Source organism: Acipenser ruthenus, chromosome 13 (genome assembly GCF_902713425.1).
Source record: "Acipenser ruthenus chromosome 13, fAciRut3.2 maternal haplotype, whole genome shotgun sequence".
Lineage (NCBI taxonomy): Eukaryota > Metazoa > Chordata > Actinopteri > Acipenseriformes > Acipenseridae > Acipenser > Acipenser ruthenus.
In genome coordinates, this window is record NC_081201.1 from 39,281,418 (window position 1) to 39,307,408 (window position 25,991).

Consider the following 25,991-nt stretch of genomic DNA (forward strand, 5'->3'; position numbering starts at 1 on the left):
AATCTGTTTTACATCGTATGAAGATGAATAAATTATTTCATTCTGATGATGTATCTTTATGTATGGTTTAAAAGGGTAGTGGTTGTAATAAAAAAAATTAAAAATTCAGCTTCGGAATCAAATAATCTATTAACTATTTTGGTTTTGTTGTGTGTACACTACTAATGGAGTGTACATTTATATAGTACATCAAAGTAGTGCATTAAAGCATTTTAACAAAGTATGGTTCCTGGGAGTTTTGCTATACCTGTTTTTAGTCAGAACCCACCTTTAAATAAAAATGATAGAGGTGGGTTCTGTAGCTTTGTAAAAGACAGTTGCACAAGCACCTGAATAGATCCACTTCTATATAATATCTTAATTACCAAACCAGTGGTTTAGACAAAGAAAGCTGGTATAGAACTGTGAAGTTGTTCACATTACAATAAATGTAAATGGGGAGAGTCCTGGCTATATCCCTGCTGTCTTTTACCAGCTTCCCTTTTTCAGCTTTGTGTCAGGGCTGGGAAGACCTGCCACCCTTTTATAGCTGCCTAGCCGATAGTAAGAAATAATCATTACCAGCTAACTAACTTGATAGCCCGGTTGCATTTGCATGTGGCGGCTGCCCTGGTCAGTCTTCAATTGAAGGCTTTCAGTGCAGCCAGTGCATTTGTTTCTTTCACTGACTACACCGGCCTTGTACAGAATATTAAAACGGAGGTCAGTATTTACTGTGTTCTGCACACCCTGCCACGGGTACAGTACTTAATTGGAGTGGAACAGAAAAGAAATGTGCTTTAGATAAAGGAAGAACAGAAAGCTAGAAGAATATAAAAAAAATCAGATGTCTCCGTGGAAGATGTCACATTACAAGGAAGACAAAGTACAGAAGATGGATATTTAGAATGGTAACCCATGTAAAAGGTGACCATGGCTCTGTACATGACTTCTTTCCCCAAATTTCTTCTGCAAGCATGACAGTTGCCTCACAAAGCACTGCAAAAAAAAAGAACACTAAATACATTTTTTAGAGCATTTGCGGTTGTCATGCAAAAGTTGTAATGCTTTATTTTTCCCTCACAGCCTGTGATGAATGGAAAATGTTGCCAAAACCCAGTTTGCACAGAGACGTCAACCGGTTTGGGCATTCTGCGGTCATCAGTAATGGGTAAGTCTGGGATTTCTGTTTCTCTTCTGCTGACTGGCATCGTGATTTAGATTTGAGGTGCACCACTGTAAAGGCTCTAGGGCCAGTATGTTTACATTTTACTTTACACCGCTATCCATATACATTACAGCAAAATAAACAGCTGCTCGATTGCTCGTGGTTTTTGGTATTTTCAAATTTGTCCCTTGAATTTCTGTATTGACTAATTAGCAATGTCTTCTGCGATTCTCTATTAGAGTATCACACTTCAGCTGCTCCATATCAAAAGAAAATCACTCTGTCTGAACGTTATTTTTTGATTTCCCGGTTGACCTTTTTTTCTTAGCCAAACCACTTTCCATGTGGCACCATAGACACGTCAGAACTGAATGAAACATATTGAATTCCTTAGTTTGTGTATTTCAAAAGGAGTGTCCAAATCATCTGTAAAGCATTAGTGGAGTGGGAAATGTTGACTGTGTACAATTAAAGACATGAACATGTCTTTTGAATGGCAGGGCTTGTATTGTTTTTGTTTTCAATGTTCTGCTCTCCAGTTTCATGGCGCTCTGATGCTAATGACCCTCCTGTCTGCTGCAGATCCATGTACGTGTTTGGCGGTTTCTCCAGTGTGCTTTTGAACGACATCCTGGTTTACAAACTGCCCAACTGTGAGGCTTTCAGAGCAGAAGAGCCGTGCCTCGATGCGGGCCCAGGAATCCGCTGTCTTTGGGATGAAGACCGCTGCCTGTCCTGGGATCCCCGTCACACCAACGGCACGTTCCCAAGCGTTCGGTGCCCGCAAAAGAAAGGTACCGGTATGTTTTAAACCAGCAACGTGTTAACAATCGCGTACACCATAATCAGTGCAATCAGCAGCTTTTACAAGTGATTCAACTTATTGTAGTGTTGCAAGATGGATCTTTGTCGGTAAAGATGTCCATGCTCACCCCACATGTCCCTGAACGGTGGTCCAAAAAATAAATAAATAATTCAATTTGCATAAGCCTTTATTTATATATTCTCTCTGCCTTTAGGAGCTAATGTGTCCCAGTTGAAATTTCAATCAATTTCTTTTTTCTTCAAAACCTCTGGGGCGGCCACCTCCCTGCAGGATACAAAACTGCTTGCTGTGAGATTTCATAGCTACTGTCAAAAACTGCAGGCTTGCATACAAACAAAAGAGATGGTTGTGTAAACATTGGTTTCTAAAGAGAAGCGCAGGCCTGCCTGCCAGCGATTGTGGCAGGAAGTGGTTTGCACCATGAATCTGAGTTTAGAGGAGTTAGTTAATTATTAAGTATAAGAAAATCTGCAGGGGAACATGGAGTGCCTTTAACTGTATGTAATGCTTGACTTTGATGTTTGTTCATTAGAAGGAGATAGGGAAGAAATGTATTTAAACCACTGAATATTTTATAAACCTTTTGTGTATTTAAAAGGAAAAACAGCTTTAAAATGAAGATCCTGTTTGCTTGAGATGTAGAAAATGCAGGGTTCTCCCCAGGCCTTTTTTCAGCCTATGGTACTGTGCCTCTAACAATAAGGATTGGTATGAACAAAGTTTTGCGAGGTGAATCCTAAAATTGTGTACATCCAAGTGTGTTTGCCATTCGCTGCAGCTCTGTGGTTTCCGTACAATTTATTTTTTTTTTTTTTAAATAATTATGTGTGGATGAGCTGTGCTGGGGTGGGGCTTGTCATTTTTATCAAATCTATACTAGGTATCATTTCTCACTAAAGCTTTTGATTGTTTTTGATGCATAGGTCTATGTGTTAATAATAAACTTGGTTTCAGTAAAAAAAGGGTTATTTTTGGGCTAGTTTTTAAGTTACTTTGGGCTATAAACACTGTAGGAACCTGGCAACCCTGATTATTACACTGCGGTTTCATGCAACAGTTATGATGGTGACCAAATCTGTGTGAGTACTGTTGTGTTAAAGAAAATTGTTAAAATGAACAGCTGCATTCAAAAAATGCAGAACAGCAAAAAACAAAAATAGACAAAAATGCATTAACAAATTGCCCTGAAAACTTAACATAAAGAAAACAATTTAACTTAAGCAATAAACGTGCCTAAATAAGCATGATAATTTACCATAATAAAAAACAGGAATTAAAGAAAATGTAGAACATAAAAAAAGCGCAACCAGATATAGTCAACGCGAGACAACACATTATTTAAATTCTTTGTCGTATTATATATTTAAGGTAAGGCAAGTTTATTTTTCTGTTCAAAGTCCGCTATAATGTTCTGCCGCCCGGCTGTACGGAATTCCTGGGGAGAACCCTGAAATAGGGATTGATTTTAAAAGAAACAGGATTAAGTTATTGCACAGTTGTATCAGAAAAGGGTTAGGGTTGGAGTTAAGGTACATTGTAACTATGCAGAATAACATTGTAATTATGTGTAAGTACACATGCATTTCCCAAGTAACTACTGTGTAAATACACAATACTTGGAGACACTGCATGTAAAGTGTTACCCCGATATCCTAACAGCTAAAAAAGTGTTTTTTTTCCCTGTATTGATATTTACAGTTTCAGTTTTAATGATGCCCTATAGTACAGTATGTATGCATGTATGAATACCCTTTGGTATCCCCACTTTCGGAAAGTAAAAACAAGCATTTTGGCATCAAGATTGAGCGGAAGGTGGGGGTTGTTTTATGTGAAATATAAATCGATAACATGCCATATGCTATGTTCTTGAGGAGCATTATGTCTCATAGTGAACACAGTCTGTTCATTTGGTTACGTTTATCTATAAAAATAATTATTTGATTTCTTTCTATGTTTGTTTTAGCTTCCGCGGATGACAGATGCTACAGATACACTGACTGTGCCAGCTGTACTGCAAACACCAACGGCTGCCAGTGGTGCGAGGACAAAAAGTGCATTTCAGCATCCAGCAACTGCACTGTGGTGAGTATATGGAGAGCTCTGGGTGCGCTGACAGCATACAGATGCATGATTCATCTGCTACCAGCACTTGGACACTATCTGATCTGTCCTTTGCTGTCGTCAATTACCACCCTATCTTCTGTTTACAATGTGCAGTGTCACGACCATGGCATGTGAGGACAGTACAATTTTAGGCTAAGTGATCCAAGCATGATCATGAGGATATTTCATTTTGAATTGTCACTACAGTCAATTCCATGGATGAGGTTTGCTCAGCATCAGCTCTTTGCATTTTAATTAATCCCATTGAAATTCATTCTGTTCACTGGTACACCTAATTGGAGCAATACGTTTTAAGATTTGAATTGCTCGCTGCTCAAGATGCCTTAATATTTTGCCTTTTTTTCCTACAATACTGCCCTTGACATTAAGAAAACGAACCTCCTGGCATTGATGACAGAGTGCTATTCAGCAGGGAGCATCTTTTATTAGAATACGTTTGACGAGGGGGGATTGGTGTATTCCTGATTGAACCTGCCGTTTTGTTTCCTCCAGTCTGTGAAGAATTACACAAAGTGCCATGTGAGAAATGAACAGATCTGCATTAAGCTGACCAGCTGCAAGAGTTGTTCTTTAAACCTGAACTGTCAGTGGGATCAGCGGCAGCAGGAGTGCCATGCTCTGCCTGGTAGGAGTCTCTTTATTTGCATGTTCGATTTCACAAGACTCCACATGATGCTGGAAGGGGTCTTGCAGTGGGTGCAGAGTGGCAGGCAGGGGATCTTGATGACGAACGCGTTGCTCAAGTTCATTTCAAACGTGCTCAGTTGGATTGAGATCAGGGGATGTGGTGGCCATGAACAATGGAAAAAGTATCTCCTTGTGATCCTCAAACCATTTGCTCACAATGCTGGCTCTGTGGATGGGTGCACTGGCGTTTGCTCACATAATGGCACAGTGGATGGGTGCATTATCATTTGCCCACAATACTGGCACAGTGGATGGGTGCATTATCATTGCCAGCAGGGTACCAGTGTGGCATTCATCTAGCCTTCCAGAGTAATCAAGGAGCCCAGGCTAGACCAGAAGAACATGCCAGTTCATATGCATCTATTTTTAACACAAAAATAATGCTGTGATATTCTGCTAAATAACTAAATAACTAGGTATTCATTTCTCTGAGGTGCTAGTATTTTCAGTTGGTCTCACACTACAAGAAAACATTATTTTATGTCCATATAAAATTGCCTATGGGTATTGTTGTTTTTTTATGTAAAAAAAAAATAAACACTGACGCTGAGAAGTGTGATCTTTTGAAGTGCCAAGAATGATAAGCTTTATACAAAAACTGTGTATTCAGAAAATGAACTGAATTAGGTCAGTTATAATTCCCGTAAAATTTATGAATGTTGCTCCTCAGTTAGTAATTAAAAACAGTTACTGTTACTGTCGGAACACAGCCATATGTTCCTACTGTACAATGGCACACCTCCTAATGCACAATAGGTCATGATTGTAGGCGACTTGGATAATGTGAGTCCTGTCACTTTACTCGACCCTGCCTTCAGAATGAGGCAGATGATTTATTCCGTTTTATTCTATTTATTCAGTAATGGAGATGACCCGGTGCCTGACCAGTATGGGTTTGTAGGGGTCAAGGAAGGTTAAACAAACATTGTGAGCACACTAGAGAACACTGTGGCTGAAGCACAGCTGTAAGGTATGCAGTGGGGGGGAGGATGTGTTCCAACTCAACCATCTCAGCACACAGAGGAAAAAGGAGTTGATGAAGTGGGGTACTTTTGACCTTGTGTAGAAGAGAGGTATTTTCTGTGTCTGGAACAACATTGTAATTCACACCATGAAGCTTGATGAGATGAACAATCCCCAACCCACCTGTGTGCAAAAGCCAGTGCAGGTCAGTTCTGCTGTATTTACAGTTTAACTGACTTGTGAATTTTTGAGTATTATGTTATAAGAAGGAAGGCAAGCAGGTGTGAGTGGTTCATGCTTTTTAACAATTCAACAACTAAAATCAAAGTCTCTCTGCTACTGGCTAATTCTTTTTTTTTTTTTTTAAACTGCACCCCAGAGGCAGACTGGTGCATTCATAATGAACATAGTGGCAGTCTGGCCTTGGGCCTGAGGTGGGCTATGCACTCTGTTTTGCTTAAATTATATCATTTTGCCATGCTAGAGCAGTTTAAATCTGGCTGATTTTAATTTAGATGGATAGATTGTCTGCTCCATACAAAATATTTTAAAGCACAAGCTGTCTCACACTAGTGCAGTGGTTCCCCAAACAGGATCAATGTACTACCGATGCTGAATGACTGGGTGGAGCATGTGTTCTCTATTGTACCCACAAAAAAGGATTTTCCAGAGTGCTGACTGCCAAGGCTGGCACAGTATTCAGATATTCAGTGTCGGGTTGCCCTTGAATGTCATGAGCTGGAAACCTTTGTCGCTACAGTATTGCTTTGTATCCTGTTGCAGCTCATCTCTGTGGAGAGGGTTGGAGCCATGTTGGGGATGCTTGCCTGCGAATCAATGCCAGCCGGGACAGCTATGACAACGCCAAACTGTACTGCTATAATCTCAGCGGCAACCTCGCCTCTCTAACCACTTCCAAAGAGGTGGACTTTGTCCTTGATGAACTGCACAAGTACACTGTACAGGTAATTTTTTTTTTTTTTTTTTTTTTTTTTTTTAAATGCCCTCTTTTACCTCTCATGAGTCATGCCAAACTAGTGGAACTAACAGAGCTGCCCCCAGGTCACAAGAATACTCGGTAGACTTTTTTTTCTAGTTCCAGTTTTGCTTGCTGTAGGCTGGCCCCTGAACTTTGTAATGATTCTGATCAGTAATGTTGCCACAGTCTATGTGTCTCTACTGGCTTTATTCTCCTGCTTGTGTTTGAACTTGAATTGTTTTAAAGTGGTACACCGTAGAGCTTGCACACATGAGAACCACCCCATGGCAAGTCTGCTGACCACATAGTGAAGTCTACCAGCAAACAAATAAACTGCCCTGGTGCTTTTAAGCTTTTTCATGGGATTATTTTTTAATTAGCCCAGAAAGGCTGCTTAGGTGAGGTTATCGCAGTGTGCTAATAGTGTTGCTTGAAGGCTTGATGCCCTGCTCTTTTTTAACCTAATACTTTTCTAAACCACATTTAATTACACACGGATATATTCTAATTCGATTTACTGCAGAATAAACGAAAAGGCGTTTCAGATGGCTCGCCTGAGGGCAGTAATAATCTTAAGACCCGAGTTTACTCTTTCTCTGTTTACATCTTCTTTATAGTTCCCTAATCGCAGTATTGTTCGCTGTAGTCCCGTTTAAATCTCGCAGAGTACAAAGACCTCACTACATCACTACCAACAGTGCTTACCTACATTGAGTTTTGGGAAAGACTGCTGTCATTCATTAGTTTTTTTTTTTTTTCAGCATCATAGTATTGGTTATTTTGGATGATATTTAGCCCTGTGTACCTTTTAAAGGGTTAAATGTCTCAACAGATTCTGAACAATGTTGTTTTGAGTTGGGTTTAATGATAAATATGTTGGAATTGAAGTACAATTCCTAGTTTTTAGAGAATGTACCTTGGCCTGCTCATTTGTTTAGTTGCAAAGAGATTCTCTTCTGCTCCCATCTGTATGTCTGCTTCTATCGTCTCTTTATAAGTCACTCTGAATGCGCGCTATCATCTTCTGCCACACGATCTTAAGGAAATTATGCCTGATCCCCCCCATTGCCTGTCTTTGCAAGTGAAATTCTAATCATGAGAGCTTCAGGGGTGTGATTACCTATTAAATGAGCCATCAGTGCAGCAGCGAGGGCTGTGGAGTTCAGAAACATGGACACTGCAGCAGCACATTGTGATCCAAGATGTTCCTTCCTCGCTTGACTGGCAAATCGTTTCAGGGGAAGACAGGAAAAAACATCTGTGGAAGTTTGATCTGCTGCCTAATTTTCAGTAACAGTCTGGCTACACAGTGGGTACACAGTGTAAGCCAGGGCAGCAGTGTGGAGTAGTGGTTAGGGCTCTGGACTCTTGACCGGAGGGTTGTGGGTTCAATCCCCAGTGGGGGACACTGCTGTTGTACCCTTGAGCAAGGTACTTTACCTAGATTGCTCCAGTAAAAACCCAACTATATAAATGGGTAATTGTATGTAAAATAATGTGATATCTGTATAATGTGATATAATGTATAATGTGATATCTTGTAACAATTGTAAGTCGCCCTGGATAAGGGCGTCTGCTAAGAAATAAATAGTAATAATAATAATAAAATGTGAGTTCTGTTTCTAGATATAAATGTACTTTGTCGTCTTGCCTCTTTTCTGTTTTTATTCTATGTGAGCTGTTCATCTTCAGTTCTACCAGTTCACTTGGGCCTCTTCAATTTGTTGGACAAATTCTAACATACAAGTAAATAAATAAATAAATAATTGCTTAGTTTAGCTGATGGTAAACAGAATAAGAAATTATTGGTCATATTGCTTAAAACCATAGACCTGTTTTCACAGCGTTCTTTTCTTTACAGAAGATCTCTCCTTGGGTTGGGCTGCGCAAGATCAACATCTCTTACTGGGGCTGGGAGGACATGTCCCCGTTCACCAACACAACCATGCAGTGGCAGCCTGGAGAACCCAATGACTCCGGGTTCTGTGCTTATCTGGAGAAGGCAGAGGTGGCAGGTCTGAAAGCCAATCCCTGCACTGCTATGGCAGATGGCTTAATCTGTGAGAAGCCTGTCGGTATGTATCATAAGTACACTGCTTTACAATGCGGACGGGGGCTAAATCAGTGCAATTATTTATTTTCTAGAACATAAACTGTAATTAATGGTCCTTGTTTCCAGTACCTGACATTTCAACACTCATTTAAAAAACCCTAAACCCTGAAATGAAAATACCATGACAGCTAAAGTTGATTGCTTTTTGTTTGACATCGAGAAGGGCTATAAAATGTTTGATTTTGAAAACACTTGGGGTTAGATTTGGAGGCGGAGCTTTAACTAAAGAATTCAACCAAGTTATTTAAATACATTGGCTTGTGGTCTGATTTAACCCCAGTTCAATGAATCCAGGATGTGTGCTTGTCTCTCTGTCTTGCCGACAGTATCTAACAGCAAAATGATGTTCTACACAGTGAAAAGGAAACAAAGCATGAAATTCAGCATTTTGGCTGGTGATGTACTGTATGAGCAGAATAATGCCTTAAAGTTAAGCACACAGTCCAACATTTCTACTGTTTGTATGCATATTTCACTCTTCCTATTGGACTTGGACAGTTTTTTTGCAAGCAAATATACTGTGCATGCAGCCAGTTCATTTGAGTTTTTGTATGTTTGTGAATGTGTTTGTTTATCTTTCTGTATAATAACTCTTGCTGTATGTTAGGGTGAAGCTGTAGACTGAGGCAATACGTTTGTGTTCCGAGTACAAGATTCTTGCACTGATGAAAGCCAGTTTTACTTCATTTAGTTTTACATAGCCTGTGTTCAGAATACTGCAGCATCCTCTGATCCAACTGGTTTTGAAGACTAGTGTACTCTAGGGGGCAGGCATGCACTGAAGAAACAACTGTTCTGCACTGAACTCAAAAACCTGTTTGTTCTCCAATCTTATGAAACAGTGTTTATGACATTTTGTGCTGATTTCTATTGGAATTTAGGTGTGGCATTTTCCAGGACTATAAAAAAAAAACTCTTTACCAAGTATGTTTTCTTCAGCAATTCCTACAGTGTGGCTCTCCAAACAGACTCTTGTAGACCCGAGCGTTTTGTTAGATTGATTAATGTGTCCCTTGCACCATGGAGTTGATGATTTGTGGGTGTTTGTAATTGAATATTTCAATAGTAAACTTGTCTTGAATGCTTGGCATGGGAGTCGGTGTGTTACCTGCTTGGTCTGTGTTTTCACAGTAAGTCCAAACCAGAATGCCAGGCCCTGCAAGACGCCATGCTCCCTGAGAACAGCCTGCTCCAACTGCACCAGCCAGGGCATGGAGTGCATGTGGTGCAGCAGCGCCAAGCGGTGTGTGGACTCCAACGCCTATGTCATCTCCTTCCCATATGGACAGTGCCTGGAGTGGCAGACTGGGAACTGCCTGCGTGAGTACAGTCAGCAGTGATGTGTATTGTGGATTTCTTCTTTGTTCTAGGGCTTTCTTTCCCATATGCAGCAGGTCCTTCTCCTTCTCCTTCCCCTTCTCCTTCTCCTTCTCCTTCTTCTTCTTCTGCTCCTCCACCCTGTTTCAGCACAGAGAGAGTTAACCACAGTACACTTTCTCTCACAGAGCCCTGGCCTCAAGGGCCTGCCTGCTTTCAGCACAGAGGCCTGGGCTGGAATTGAATTGGTGAACCTCTGTTAAAAGCCAGCCCCTCTATGCCTTTAACAATCCAAACATTCAACCAGCCCTTCCCATAGAATTCAATAGTCCTGGCATTCTGCCTGAGTCTTGGGACATTTCCTTGATTTCTCTCTCTCTTTCTCTAAAAATCTGCTTTTAATATCCACAGAAACATAAGAACCACGGTCTGTGACGCACGTATTATTAGTTCAGTGCATACATTTACTCTCATTCATTCCATTATTTAAACTGTCTTAATCTCGAAATGCTGGTTTCATAGGTCCTACTGTATTTAGCTCTTTATCTTGGACCACCTAATGTTACCTTAGATAAGCTAGTACAGGATCCGCACTAATCTGCGTCTGTGAAACCAGTCGTTGGAATCTTCTTATTACTATTTTCCCTTCTTTCCTCTTTTACCCCCTCCACCCAATAGAAGGGATGCTATGTCAGTTCAGAAATCTTTTTCATCAGGCTTTCTTGGAACAGTCCCCCAGATTGTACCAGGAACGTATCTGAGCAAGACTTCGAGCAGTTCCCACATGACTCTGTGACCTTGACATATATTTCAAGGTGACGGGGCAGCTTTTTTTTGTTTTGTTTTCTTTATTCCATGCTACAAAGAGTTACCTATTTTATTACTTTCTGTGTCCTCTACCCATTTAATTTTCAAATCCCGATAAGCTAGGGATTTGAATGATGTACCTACACATTTTCCATTAGCAAAGAGTTGAGCACCTACCTTGTACTGGAGCACTGCTGTAAAAGTTTAACTGCTGGGTCTCTCTTGGAAAGGCTGTTTGCAATGGAAGGAAACTTGACATTGATCTCTAAAGGGTGATTGTACAAAATGCTGAAGCTGTAAAAACAGAGTGTGAAACTGTGACTGGGAATGCTCCCCGCTAGTACAGACTGTCCTTGTTTCACATGTGTCTTGGATAGAGACTGGGAATGCTCCCCGCTAGTACAGACTGTCCTTGTTTCACATGTGTCTCAGGTAGAGACTGGGAATGCTCCCCGCTAGTACAGACTGTCCTAGTTTCACATGTGTCTCTGGTAGAGACTGGGAATGCTCCCCGCTAGTACAGACTGTCCTAGTTTCACATGTGTCTCTGGTAGAGACTGGGAATGCTCCCTGCTAATACAGACTGTCCTAGTTTTAAATGTGTCTCAGGTAGAGACTGGGAATGCTTCCCGCTAATACAGACTGTCCTAGTTTCACATGTGTTCAGGTAGAGACTGGGAATGCTCCCCGCTAGTACAGACTGTCCTTGTTTCACATGTGTCTCAGGTAGAGACTGGGAATGCTCCCCGCTAGTACAGACTGTCCTAGTTTCACATGTGTCTCTGGTAGAGACTGGGAATGCTCCCCGCTAGTACAGACTGTCCTAGTTTTAAATGTGTCTCAGGTAGAGACTGGGAATGCTCCCTGCTAATACAGACTGTCCTAGTTTCACATGTGTCTCAGGTAGAGACTGGGAATGCTCCCCGCTAATACAGACTGTCCTAGTTTCACATGTGTCTTGGATAGAGACTGGAAATGCTCCCCGCTAATACAGACTGTCCTAGTTTTAAATGTGTCTTGGATAGAGACTGGGAATGCTCCCCGCTAATACAGACTGTCCTAGTTTTAAATGTGTCTTGGATAGAGACTGGGAATGCTCCCCGCTAGTACAGACTGTCCTTGTTGTCTTGTGGTGTTCTTTAAAAGCACTGCACAGGATATTGTACAACATGACAGTGGCTGAAAACACTAGTTTACACTAGTCTAGGTTTTCTTTTCCAGTCTCCAGGTTAGAAGCCCAAGGGTAAAAGCTCTCAATCTTGTTCCCAGGAAGTCAAGTTTCTAAATAATGGTACAAACAGATCAATAATTGTATAGGTTCCAACAGTGGGCTGACATATTCAGAGAACCCTGCAGTCTTAGAGGGAGACAATAGTCTCTTCAAACAAAGGCTCCTTGCTCTCCTCTTGAACTCAATCCTCCTTAAGTGAGTTTATGTTTACAGCCGACCTTGTCTCTTTTGGTGTGATGCTTTGTACTTGTGAGTGCTTTTTATATCCAAATAGAAAAGTGACTCACTGAAGCCTTTAGAATATCCTGGCAGGCTGCTGTTTTCATTTCTAGTTTTAATTCATTTGTATTTCATTTTGAAGCTGGACCCGCGTTGATAATTTCAACAAGTACTATGCTGGTAATATTATAGTATTACATAGCCTTTCGATTGCGTCTCCATCTTCTGACACATCTCAGATTCCGCAGTTTCTTGTTTCTTCAGCAAACAAAATTACTTTTTCTTTTAAAAGCTGAATTAAAAAATGTTCATGAAGTTCACTGTGCAGCCATTTTAATATACCGGTACTGTACAGAGAGTAATATCTGTGGTGGGCAGTACTGTGTACAGTTGGTCTTGTTCAAGCACACCAGAATAATTGACATTCTATTCAAACTAAAAACCTCGAATCCAAGTCGCTCCCCCCAAATTTGAACTTTTATTTTGGCCACAAAAGTGCAACTTCGAGTAAATACGATATATTGTAAGCAATGAGAATGAATCTGTGTCATTGGGGAGTTGGCCAAAGTAAAAATACACTGTGTATACCCGACCTATATAATTTAAACTAGTCCATATCATTTCTCCACATATTTTACATTTTCTATGTATTGCTGCATGTACCTAAAGTAAGACATTTTTGAGTTTGGGTTTGCTATTACAGCCTTTTTTATTTGTGACATCTGGCACTGTCATTTTCTTTCTTTTTTTTCTTTTTTTAATTATTTTCTTCAAACCAAATCATGAGAATTTCAATTGAAAACTGATGAGTAGGTTTATCAACTGAGATGATAACGGAACAGCGTGGTGGAGTATTTCAACGTCAGTCATCTTTTATGTGCTAGAACGAGCAACAAAAGAATTGGTGTTTAATTCAGCTGTCATTCAAGACAGGTCTACGAAAAGGTTATTTTTTTAATAGAGAAAGTGTGACTCACTGCATACACAGTTCTGTGGATATAATGAAGATATAGGGTTATCTGACATTGTGACTTCATTCAAAACATATGTGTTGGGGATATATTTTCTCATTTTCAAGTTTCTCTTTTTTTTTTTTTGTAAGTTCCTGGCCAGAGTGCTTTAATAATGCAGTGTAAATATTCTATCTATTCAAAATAAGTGTCAGGCTGCCTTCAGTTCAGTGGGTGGTGCTCTAGTGGAACAGAATCCCTCTCATATGTTTTGTTATATATGAATATCAGTGTTGTGGTGAACATGGAGGTGAAGGAAGTCTGTTTGTTTTGTTTTGTGTCTGCTTCAATTCTGTAAGTCCTCGCAAGAGCCTCAGTTTATACCTGCTGATAAAAAAAAAACACATTGTAATGTGTCTTTTTTTTTTTTCTAAAATGGTGGTTGCAGTTCATCCCCCCCACCCCGTTACCTTGCTCTTTGTTCTTCGTTCATAGGCTACTTCTGCTTTGGGATGGCTTGATCGCTCTGAGCTGTTGTATAATGGTTTCCATGGCCACTGAGAGCTTTCCTGATGGGAGCCAGGGAGCACGTTTCAATACATTTGTCAGGATGGTGAAATTACCAGCCATGTAAAAACTTTTATTAAAATAGGCAAAACCGGAACAAACAAGAGTACAACATTTCCAGAGAAGATTGATTTCCATTTAGTTGCCATGGAAACCACAAATTAAAGAATGTTGGCTCATAACAAGACAGGTCCCAAGGAATCAGTTTTAAATTGCTCTTTGGTAGAATCTGGACACTCCTCTACTAAAACCCATGAAGACCACATTTAGAGGTGCTAACTTTAGACTTATCTGACAAAGAGTCAAATAGTGTTGGCCTTGAAGAGCCTATGTAAGGGTCTGCAAAGAAATCTATACGTTTTTAATGGACTCATTTCTTGTCATTGTGGCTTAATCATGTCTTGTAAAGAAACCTTTTGTTGTCCTTTTGTGTCAAATTTAAAATTGCTCTGCAAAGAGAATTACCTACATCGTAATAAATACAGTGCCTTGCGAAAGTATTCGGCCCCCTTGAACTTTGCGACTTTTTGCCACATTTCAGGCTTCAAACATAAAGATATGAAACTGTAATTTTTTGTGAAGAATCAACAACAAGTGGGACACAATCATGAAGTGGAACGAAATTTATTGGATATTTCAAACTTTTTTAACAAATAAAAAACTGAAAAATTGGGCGTGCAAAATTATTCAGCCCCCTTAAGTTAATACTTTGTAGCGCCACCTTTTGCTGCGATTACAGCTGTAAGTCGCTTGGGGTATGTCTCTATCAGTTTTGCACATCGAGAGACTGAAATTTTTGCCCATTCCTCCTTGCAAAACAGCTCGAGCTCAGTGAGGTTGGATGGAGAGCATTTGTGAACAGCAGTTTTCAGTTCTTTCCACAGATTCTCGATTGGATTCAGGTCTGGACTTTGACTTGGCCATTCTAACACCTGGATATGTTTATTTGTGAACCATTCCATTGTAGATTTTGCTTTATGTTTTGGATCATTGTCTTGTTGGAAGACAAATCTCCGTCCCAGTCTCAGGTCTTTTGCAGACTCCATCAGGTTTTCTTCCAGAATGGTCCTGTATTTGGCTCCATCCATCTTCCCATCAATTTTAACCATCTTCCCTGTCCCTGCTGAAGAAAAGCAGGCCCAAACCATGATGCTGCCACCACCATGTTTGACAGTGGGGATGGTGTGTTCAGGGTGATGAGCTGTGTTGCTTTTACGCCAAACATAACGTTTTGCATTGTTGCCAAAAAGTTCGATTTTGGTTTCATCTGACCAGAGCACCTTCTTCCACATGTTTGGTGTGTCTCCCAGGTGGCTTGTGGCAAACTGTAAACGACACTTTTTATGGATATCTTTAAGAAATGGCTTTCTTCTTGCCACTCTTCCATAAAGGCCAGATTTGTGCAGTATACGACTGATTGTTGTCCTATGGACAGAGTCTCCCACCTCAGCTGTAGATCTCTGCAGTTCACCCAGAGTGATCATGGGCCTCTTGGCTGCATCTCTGATCAGTCTTCTCCTTGTATGAGCTGAAAGTTTAGAGGGACGGCCAGGTCTTGGTAGATTTGCAGTGGTCTGATACTCCTTCCATTTCAATATTATCGCTTGCACAGTGCTCCTTGGGATGTTTAAAGCTTGGGAAATCTTTTTGTATCCAAATCCGGCTTTAAACTTCTCCACAACAGTATCTCGGACCTGCCTGGTGTGTTCCTTGTTCTTCATGATGCTCTCTGCGCTTTAAACGGACCTCTGAGACTATCACAGTGCAGGTGCATTTATACGGAGACTTGATTACACACAGGTGGATTCTATTTATCATCATTAGTCATTTAGGTCAACATTGGATCATTCAGAGATCCTCACTGAACTTCTGGAGAGAGTTTGCTGCACTGAAAGTAAAGGGGCTGAATAATTTTGCACGCCCAATTTTTCAGTTTTTTATTTGTTAAAAAAGTTTGAAATATCCAATAAATTTCGTTCCACTTCATGATTGTGTCCCACTTGTTGTTGATTCTTCACAAAAAATTACAGTTTCATATCTTTATGTTTGAAGCCTGAAATGTGGCAAAAGGTCGCAAAGTTCAAGGCAGCAGTGTGGAGTAGTGGTTAGGGCTCTGGACTCTTGACCGGAGGGTCATGGGTTCAATCCCCGGTGGGGACACTGCTGCTGTACCCTTGAGCAAGGTACTTTACCTAGATTGCTCCAGTAAAAACCCAACTGTATAAATGGGTAATTGTATGTAAAAATAATGTGATATCTTGTAAGTCGCCCTGGATAAGGGCGTCTGCTAAGAAATAAATTATTATTTATTATTTTATTATTCAAGGGGGCCGAATACTTTCGCAAGGCACTGTACATAAATCCATTTACTCCTGGCCATTTAGGTGGTTGAATATCTCCATTTATAACATGTACTTTTCCAAAAGTCCACTTTGCTGTTTAAAATAGTGGAGAAGCTCAGCTGCCGCTCTGTAGGAAACCCTGTTATTGTCCTTTCTTGTCATTGCACACTGATGGCCTTGAAAGCTTCCGTCACTCTACCCCTTATTCAGTGTCTGTAGCTTTAAGTGAGGTATTATACTGTGACTTTGGCTGTAAGTATTTTGTTGATCAATCCTTAAATGAAAAGTGGTCAGCTAGACAGACCCAGAAGCAGGGAACGCTAGCACTTTGTGCTACTAGTATATTACATTCAGACTGTTGACAGTTTGAGTGCCATGCCAGCTATGAAAAAACGTTGCAAATAATGACATTTTGTATGTGATATATTAAGTAATTTAGCTAATTCATAATAGTACACACTTTAAATGAATAGGTTTACAAAATTAGTTTGACTACCTTAATCTTCAGAAAATAACATGCACACTGTATATAAGGCACTTGCAGAATGCTGAATAATGTTGATAACAGAATAGCCATGGGTTACATCACGTGAAATACCACATCTACTGAATGGAATAAGATCAGTATACCGTGACATCATACTATATAGAATAAGATCAGTATACCGTGACATCATACTGTGTAGATTAAGATCAGTATACCATGACATCATACTGTATAGAATAAGAGCAGTATACCGTGACATCATACTATATTGAAGTATTGATACTGCCAAGCATGGTCTATAGTACAAACATATTTTTTTAAACTGTTGCAGACTTCTGGTTTTGTGTTAATATTCCTATTACTGTGATTCATTTCTTTAGGCTTGTATATGCAATTATAGCATGAAAGTAGTTATCATCTTTTCTCAGAAATTGTAAACAAATTATCCTCATCAAGCTTGGCTGTGCAATGTTTCTTACTCTGATGTAACCTATTTTAAATACAGTATGACAATTTTCATGTTAAAATTGTATGTTCGAGCCTAAAGAGAAATGATTCAAAGTAATGGGAATATTAAACAAAACGAAGGTGCGCTGTGCTCTGTTAAACTGTCACACCTGTACACAATCACTTTAACTTGTTTTTGAAATGCTGCCTGTTCCTGTCGAACTTTCAAAGAAACGAGTGCAACCCTTTTGAAAGGATGCTTTTCCTTAGTATCGGCTCAGTGCAGCTTGCAGTACGAAACTAAACTGCTACCTGGGATTAGGGCTTGATTGGAGACCCTGTTCTGCAGGCTCTGTGGAAGTGCTGTGAGCTACACCGCTTACATTTCGAGGAGAGCTTCAGACACTTCTCTGTTCTTATTCTGGATTTACATTTGTTTTCATCGTGGCTGTATTGATCTTTACAAGGAACAATGAAAATATCACGTTGATATCTGTCACACATGTCTGGAGGAGATGAGGCCGGGCAGATAAAGAACAAGTTGCTTACAATGTGAACATGCTGAGAGCTCTCCTAGTCCCCACTGTAATCAATACCTAGAGGAATTGGTTCCAGCCTGATACAAAATCACATCTTCCTATAATTACACTCTATACTCGGTGTGTGTGTGTGTGTGTGTGTGTGTGTGTGTGTGTGTGTGTGTGTGTGTGCGTGTGTGTGTATATATATCATTGTTTTACCCTTCTAGTAAACAGCTGTTATATATTGATTTAAAATGAATTGATAAAAGCCTTCAAGCATTGCAAGAAAGAAATACAAGTCTGTTTGAAGAAAGACCGAAGACACAGGCAGCTGCAACCAACAAGGAGAATTCATTTTTTTAATGACAACCACTGGTGCCATTTCTGTGTATATTACACTTCTGAGTCCATATACAAGCCTCCTGATGCCTTCCAGTTAGATTGCAGAGGAGGCTGTGGAAGGCCTTTGTGAGCTCTAAGTGGAGTAACATGTTTCTTGTGTCAGGGTAAGCCCCAGATTGTATCCGATTTTGTGGCTTCCAGGTTCTTCCAGCCCCTGGATCTCTGCTGTATTGATTAAGCAGGGGTCTGCTTTTCAGTGTGGATGGATGTACATGAGATGAATTGAAAAATTCTGCCATGCAAGTGGTTACACCGAATCATTAAAAATGAGACACAGAGGTGTATCATTATATTTCCAATTGCCTGGCCTTGGAAAGGAGTATTTTATTTCCTTCCTCAGCAATAACAAAGCTGGAATCGAATGTAGTAAATGCTGGCGTGCGTAGTGTACATGGTGATCAGCAAAGGGGCTATATTCAGTATTATTAAGTGCTGGCATACCCTAGTCTATGCTTGTACAGTGCAGTGCAGTGACCCTTATCACTAGGGAATATCCTAGACATACGACAGGCTATTCAGAAAAGTGGATAAGCAAAAAGTTCTGTAGGGGTGTAAACAGCTGAGAAAGTTGTTCTCTTTTAGTGAACAGCACAGATTTAAATATCTTTGGACAGCTTTATATTGAAATATACTCTGCCTTCTTATTTTCTGAAGCTCAAAACTGCTCAGGACTCCGTACCTGCAGCCAGTGTCTGGAGCTTCCAGGCTGCGGATGGTGCAGCGACCCCAGCAACACTGGCAAAGGACAGTGCATTGAGGGCTCGTCAAGGGGACCAATGAAGGGGATTGGGAAGCAGAGCCAAGACCTGGTGCTTGATCAGGGCCTGTGCCCCAAGGACAAAAGCTTTGAATGGGCTTTTATTCACTGTCCAGGTGAGAGCGGATTCCTGGTAAATAATGTGAAAATTTGTTTTATCTGTTTTTTTAAACAGAGGGTGTGTCAGGCCTGGTTGTCTAACATAAAGGTTATTGAATCAGTGGTCTGTCTTAAAAACATGTTCAAGTATTATGTAATGCAGTGTAATGCTGAAGCATTTCATTTTTTTTAATGGACAGTATTGCAGTGCAGTTGTGAGCCTTAGGGTTAAGTTGTTAATTAAAATAATAATATCTGTCGGTAGTCTACAGCCGGAGACGCACTGTGTGAGCTTTATAAAAAAGGTTTGACCAGCGCACCTGAATTCTGACCCAAAGACCTTCTCTGCTGTGCGGTTCTTGGATATCGGGTTTCTATACTTCTGTGGTGTTTCTTGGTTACAAATTTGGGAAACGGGTGAATTATTGATTGAAGATGCAATGCCGTTAATTATACCAATGTTGTCGTCTTTCCCAGCGTGCCAGTGCAACGGACACAGCACGTGTGTGAACAGCAGCGTTTGTGAACAGTGCAAAAACCTGACCACAGGAAAGCAGTGCGAGGCCTGCATGGCTGGATACTATGGGGACCCTACGAACGGAGGGAAATGCCAGGGTGAGTTTGACACTTTCAGTATCTCTGTAGGCTTTTATCAGCCTGTTTCTAATGTCTTCAAATGCTTTGTATTCGACAGAACTCGCAGACCACTCTGTGGGACACATTGGAAGGGTTAAGCAGTTCATTTAGTCGCTTGATTTGTGTTCAGGTGTATAGCTTGGTTTAACGTTTATGTACAGGACCTTTTTAAATTCCATTCCCTTAGTCCTCTAAATCCAGGTCCAAAGCCCTATGCTGTTGTAATGCTTTGGTGTTCACTTTCCTTGCTTTTTAATTCACTTGATGGCATCTTTGCATACATTGCATTTTATCTTTGTTCTTAAAAGATTTGCACTTCTAATATTAGGAAGGTTTCCATATAAGAGATAAATGGAGTGGCGCATGTAACTGTACGGTATGTAAGAATAATACCTTGCCTGGTTGACAGAGGCACATTATCCTGTGTTTTATATGCCATCCAGTAATTATTCATTCTCTCATGTCCTGAAGTTGACCGAGCTCCCCATTGCTGTCAATAGCACCATCGTGGGAATTTGATTGATGGTAGCTTTCTAGGTCTTCAGGAGTGTATTATCTTTTCTAACCAATAAGCACTGTGCCACCCTCTGTGAAATATGTTAAATTACATAATGGTTCTAAGTAATTTATTAGTTCTGCACGATTGTTATTCCTGAGCTGCACTAATATTTCACCCACAAATGGTCCAGTGGTTAAAGAAAAGGGCTTGTAACCAGGAGGAGGTCCCCGGTTCAAATCCTGGCTCAATTACTGACTCACTGTGTGACCCTGAGCAAGTCACTTAACCTCCTTGTGCTCCGTCTTTCGGGTGAGACGTAGTTGTAAGTGACTCTGCAGTTGATGCATAGTTCACACACCCTAGTCTCTGTAAGTCACCTTGGATAAAGGAGTCTGCTAAATAAACAAATAATAATAATATATTGCAGGTGTGTGTGTGTGTGTGTGTGTGTGTGTGTGTATATATATATATATATATATATATATATATATATATATATATATATATATATATATATATATATATAACCTTTTAATATGCTTTACTTTTTTGAGCTTTGTACAAGTTTAATGCTTATCTCCACACACTTACAGAGAAACCTCAGCACCTGTGTGAACATCCCTGCTGAAAATTGCCTTGTGGAGAGTTAATTGCTGCTGTTTTGTAGTTGTTGTTTTTTTTTAAATAGTTATTATTTTGTTTAAAATATTTAACCACAAAGAGCATATCAACTGATTTCAGGAGTGTTCTTTGAGCTGTAATACTGCATACATCTAATACAATTGTGGCATTCCTTCCATGAAATCAGGACTTGAAGGATGTGTTGCAGTAAGAATACCTCTGTCAAGAAAGGGGAACAAGACTAAAAGGGTAAAATATGCACAAGAACACAGAAATTGGACTATGGAACAATGGTCAAAGGTGCTTTGGACTGTTGATGGATGGACAATGACACCTGTGCCTTCTGCCAGTTCTGTTGTCAATTCAACGCTTGTCTTCTTTCTATTCCTTAAGGATATTATCTTCAAGTATTGCTCATTCTTGTTAGACAGCTTTTTGGGTCTTCTAGTACTGGGTTTGTCAATTACAGATGATGTTTCTCTGTACTTGTTGATTATGCTTCGGATACCACACCTTGAAAATCGAGTGATGTGAGCTATTTCACTCAATGTGTTTCTTTCTTTATGGAAGTCAAGGTTGTTATAATAGTAGAAAACACTAGTGGAGGCTTTGAGTAAATTGTTGATGCTTATAATGCATCAGAGTAGAAAAATGCAACATGCCTAAGACTTTTGCACAGCAGTGTATATGTATGTGTAAAATCTGTGTGTGTGCTCTCTCTGCGTGCTAAATAACTGTGTTGTGTTTCTTTAATTTATATAATGATCAGCCCTCTGTGTGTTTTACAAGGCATTGTTTCAGTGGAGGCGAGATTAACAGTTCATCACCAGCTATTGTCTGTATTGTCAGCACATTCCTTTTGATGTTTGATGCCCAGGGAATTGTGTCTAAAACCTAAACATGGAGTTATTTAATTACCAGAGAGACCTAATAGAAGAGCTTCGTAAACATTTGCATAAGCAAAAAAAAAAAAAAAAAGGAAAAGCTGTGTTATTGCTCCAAGCTAGACAGAATAATTTATAACATAACTAAACCATGCCCAAGACAATTAGCACAGGCTCTGTCGTAGTGTTAATAAGCAGCTGAAGATTCATATACCGCCTTGCTGTAGGAATACAGAGTGCTAATCTCTGTCTTGCAATGGAACTTGAGAGAGAAAAGGACTGAGGTACCACACAGGGTGCCTAACCCAAACTAATGCTAAGATCACTAATGCTAAATCATTTCTTACATATTCTGACTCAGATTAAAAAAATAAATTAAAAAAGCACATTGTTTGACAGACTGGACAAAGCCGTTGCTGATGGGAGAGAGTTTGCTGCACTGGCTACATGAAGTATACAATTGTTGTCATTTCAAAAGCTGGCATTGATTTTCCAATTCTAATCAATAGCTTATTATTGTGGAGATGAATTGATTAGGTATTGCCTTACAGGTTTGCAGAAGTAATTTCATATCCTAACAATTGTGTGCTGTAATATGTCTAAAACAGTCAACTACACGGTAATATCAGAGGAGCAGTGAGAATGGCACCAACGCTAACCATGTGCAGTGTGAACCTAGAGAATTAGAATTGAGCTGTCATACCATGCATCGCTAACTTCAGTCTCTACGAATCCCATAGTAAAAAAATGAATATATATATATATATATATATATATATATATATATATATATATATATATATCTAATTAAATCTGTGCACATTCACAATTCTGTGTCTAAGACCTCGCAGCGAGCCCCATTAAATAAACAAGACGTGCTCGTACCACTGCACTCACAGTCCCTATAGGGGACAGAACCAAGATGACCAGTAGGTGTAAAGAATAGAAAAAAAGTCAAGTAGCCTGACTAAATAAAGAACACAATATGAGTAGTTCAGCAGCACGGTTTGAAGCTGGCATCGTGGGGTTTGAATGCTGCTGAAATGATTCTCCACTTCCCACTTTCCCAGAACGTTGATACATTATTAAACCTGATTCATAGCTGTGTGATTGATTTGACTTTTCATTTCTATGCATTTACATTCCGAAAGGGAACAGATTCACAGCTGCCAAGCATCACGTCTAGACACACCGTTAGATGATACCCAAATGTAGGAAAGGAGACAAATGCATTAAAATAAATAAGAAAAGCATTCATTGGAGGAGGAGCTTGTTTGCAGATAAGTGTTCAGTACTAGATTATAGTGTGTAGTGTAGATTATAGTGTGTATTGTAGATTAGTGTGTAATGTAGATTACAGTGTGTGGTATGGTTTACAGTGTGTAGTGTAGATTAGTGTAGGACAGTATATGGCAGGTAGAGTTCTAACTGGAAAGAGGGTCTCTGTCAAAAGGCTCAATATGTGCAGTTGTGTTAGAAATTGTATTAGAAATGAAGTTTACCAGCTTAATGAGAGCAAACCAGTACTGAGGTTTATACAAGGCAGGCGATTAAAAATAGAGACTCCCAAGTTATCTTCATGGATTTTAAAGGATACTTTATAGCACAATCATTGCTCAGATCTCAGAGTCTCTTACAGTATGTTACTTCTTTTATTTCTCAAATACTGCATGCTGGAATGGTAGACCTGCAGCTACTGTACAATTTAATCACATTTTTCACAATTATGGCTGCCTTTCAGGGATTTTCTCCCCCTAAAAATTGGTACTCACAGATAATGATTTTAAAGAAATAATATTTAAAAAAAAAAAAAAAAATGCAATAATATGCATGTCAAAAAATGATCATTGTAGTTTGAACTTAATAAGTGCAAGTATTCTAATGGCAGTTCTTCCAGTTTGATTATGACGTAATTAGATTGAGGGTTCTTGGGTAATTCTTTAATACCCTGTGGCTGTTGATGGGAGGATTCTTTTTGCTGTTTTTGATTGGCCAGGGCAATGCATTCATTGAATCCCTGTAGGTCTATACTGCCTGGACACCCTGAACTTGCTATCAAGACAAACACATTGTCAACTGCGGTTATCTGGGAGTCTCTCAAAAATGATGTTCAAAGAAGCTTGGGGATTCTACTGAAATTTACAAAGTAAAACGTAGGCTTGTAATATGTATGGACTGTTCTAGTATCTGTAAGCTTTTCTCATGCATATTTATTGAATGTTTTGTAATTGTACTCTGCAGTTTTTATAAAGAGCAGATCTTGGGAGATCCCACCATGTTTAATTGTTGCTTGTAAAAATGTGTGCATTTGTCTATGTGCTCAGTCCCAGGATGTCTGTGGATAATACGTATCAGTCAGATGTAATCAAAAGATGGTGAAAGCAGGATCAATACACTGTTAATTGATTTAATTTATGAAGTGCTTCAGCTGGGGTTTTTTTGAAGCTTGAGAAGATGAGTTGTGATTGCCACTCAAGATAATGTGCTCAGAAAACAGAAAACCTGCATTTCTAATTCAAGAGTATGACCATGCATTGATTTTCCTGGGGAAATTTCATTAAAATGTTTTTAAAAAGCCATTTTTTTAAAATGACATCTTGAGGGATGGGCAACATCCCCCATTGGCAGGGACTTGAAGAATATTTATGCCAACAGCGGGGCGTGTGTGGAGAAGGGGGGTGCCAAGTCCATTCCAATCAGCGACAACCTGTTTCCTGTGAAGAAAATGATTTATTCTGAGTTACATTAAACCGCTGTATTTGTTTTGAAAGAAAACTCATTAACAGATGAATCACTTGTAGCTTTTAACACGTTTCAATAATGCTTAATTACTATAGGGCAAGGTGTCAACTCTGCTGCGTTTCGACAAATGCAAGGAGACGCAGGATGCTGAAAAGCATCTGTTCCTCTTGAGCGTGCAGTCTATCACTGGATCACCGGTTATTGAAGTCTTCCTGGGCTGCACAAGCTGATGGAGAGGCATGATGCAGGACTCGTGCAGTATCTACCACAGGGTGTTATAATGAGACAGAGGACTTCTTCAGATGAAGCCTGGAGGGTCTCATAGGTGTAGCAGACTCGGTAGAGAATCACAGTCGAATGTTTACACGAAACCAAGCTGGCCTCCGTTTCTCCTTCTGTTTGAAGTAACACTTCCTGACAGGTGATGGAAAACACCCCCCGCCTATGTGGGAATGAAGTCTCTCCACGATTGTTGACAGGGTCATGCCTGTGTAGGCATGGATAGATTAATACTGCAATCATTATTGATTTATTTGATGTTAATAACCTCCTATTGGCTACATTTTATATATATATATATATATATATATATATATATATATATAATATTGAGGTTGCATGGCCAGCAGTAAATGAAGCAGAACTGTGTTTTTTTTTGTTTTTTTAAATGCGTGCTCGCTCCACATCAATTACAGTGTAAAGATTTTCAAAAAAGAGGATAGTGTCTGAGGATCATGTTTCCAGAACTCTGGGAGGCTGATGAGAAACACATCGAAATGGAATACGCCCTGACTTGTAAAGTGGAGTATTATACTTGTAGATAAATATGCATTGTTTTTTTTGTTTTTTTTTAAATGGAGAATACATGTTATTGCTGGTAGGGATTCTTATTCAATTATTTATTTATTTTCTACAATGTTTCAAAAACAAAAAAAAGTTTGGATAAATGCCCCCTCTTGGCAAACAATAGATTCCAGTAATAGAAACCAATCTGTGATAACCCTTGTACTGTCCTGTCATCAAATCCAGTCAGTTACTGCTTAGGCAGCTTGCACTGGGTGCTCATTCAGCAGTGTATAAAAGCAGGGCCACTGAATTGATGAGAAGGTGTGCAGCTCCATGGAAAGGCATGGTGGAAAAGAGGAAATCTGGCAGCTTGATTTATATCAAATCCCTTTATCACCTTCACACTCTTCCAAAGGATTCATGCTGATCTCGCAGTGCTTTTCATTGGTGCCGGTGATAACATTCACCTCCACGTTCTGCAGGAGTGTTCACAGGACAGAGATCAGTGGGGCACAGCAGATATGTTATTTCTCCTGTGACTGGAGCAATGGGAAGTGAGGCAGCGACAGTGGGGAGAATATTGCACCTTGTTATGTGTGTCGCAGTACAGTTTCCTAAATGAGATGTGCTGTGAAGCTTGAGGAGTGAATCGTAGCTAAATTAGTAACACAGGTCAACATAATGTAAACTATTAGACTGTACATTTTACATCTATTACATGCAGTATACTTTCCAATGATATGCTGAATGCAATGCACATCCATTAGTGATGTGAATATTAATATGAGGAAGATAAATGAGACTAATTATACAACACACTCGATTTTTTTGTAAAAGC

At 39.7% G+C, this 25,991-nt stretch overlaps 1 protein-coding gene across 7 annotated transcripts in view; it reads left to right on the forward strand.

Annotated features, from left to right (window-relative positions):
- LOC117418260 (attractin-like protein 1) overlaps positions 1-25,991 on the forward strand; it is a 172,842-nt gene that overhangs the window by 37,258 nt on the left and 109,593 nt on the right. For 4 of the 7 annotated variants that reach the window (XM_058985394.1, XM_058985392.1, XM_058985395.1 and 1 more), the window contains exons 11-19: positions 1,066-1,150; positions 1,730-1,947; positions 3,937-4,055; positions 4,590-4,722; positions 6,531-6,712; positions 8,588-8,801; positions 9,971-10,159; positions 18,784-19,002; positions 19,463-19,600. In XM_058985394.1, coding sequence (XP_058841377.1) covers positions 1,066-1,150; positions 1,730-1,947; positions 3,937-4,055; positions 4,590-4,722; positions 6,531-6,712; positions 8,588-8,801; positions 9,971-10,159; positions 18,784-19,002; positions 19,463-19,600 — 1,497 coding nt within the window. Of the gene's footprint in view, positions 1-1,065; positions 1,151-1,729; positions 1,948-3,936; positions 4,056-4,589; positions 4,723-6,530; positions 6,713-8,587; positions 8,802-9,970; positions 10,160-18,783; positions 19,003-19,462; positions 19,601-20,928; positions 21,684-25,991 lie in introns of those variants that run through there. The other 3 variants (XM_058985396.1, XM_058985391.1, XM_058985393.1) reach the window with 3 other exon arrangements.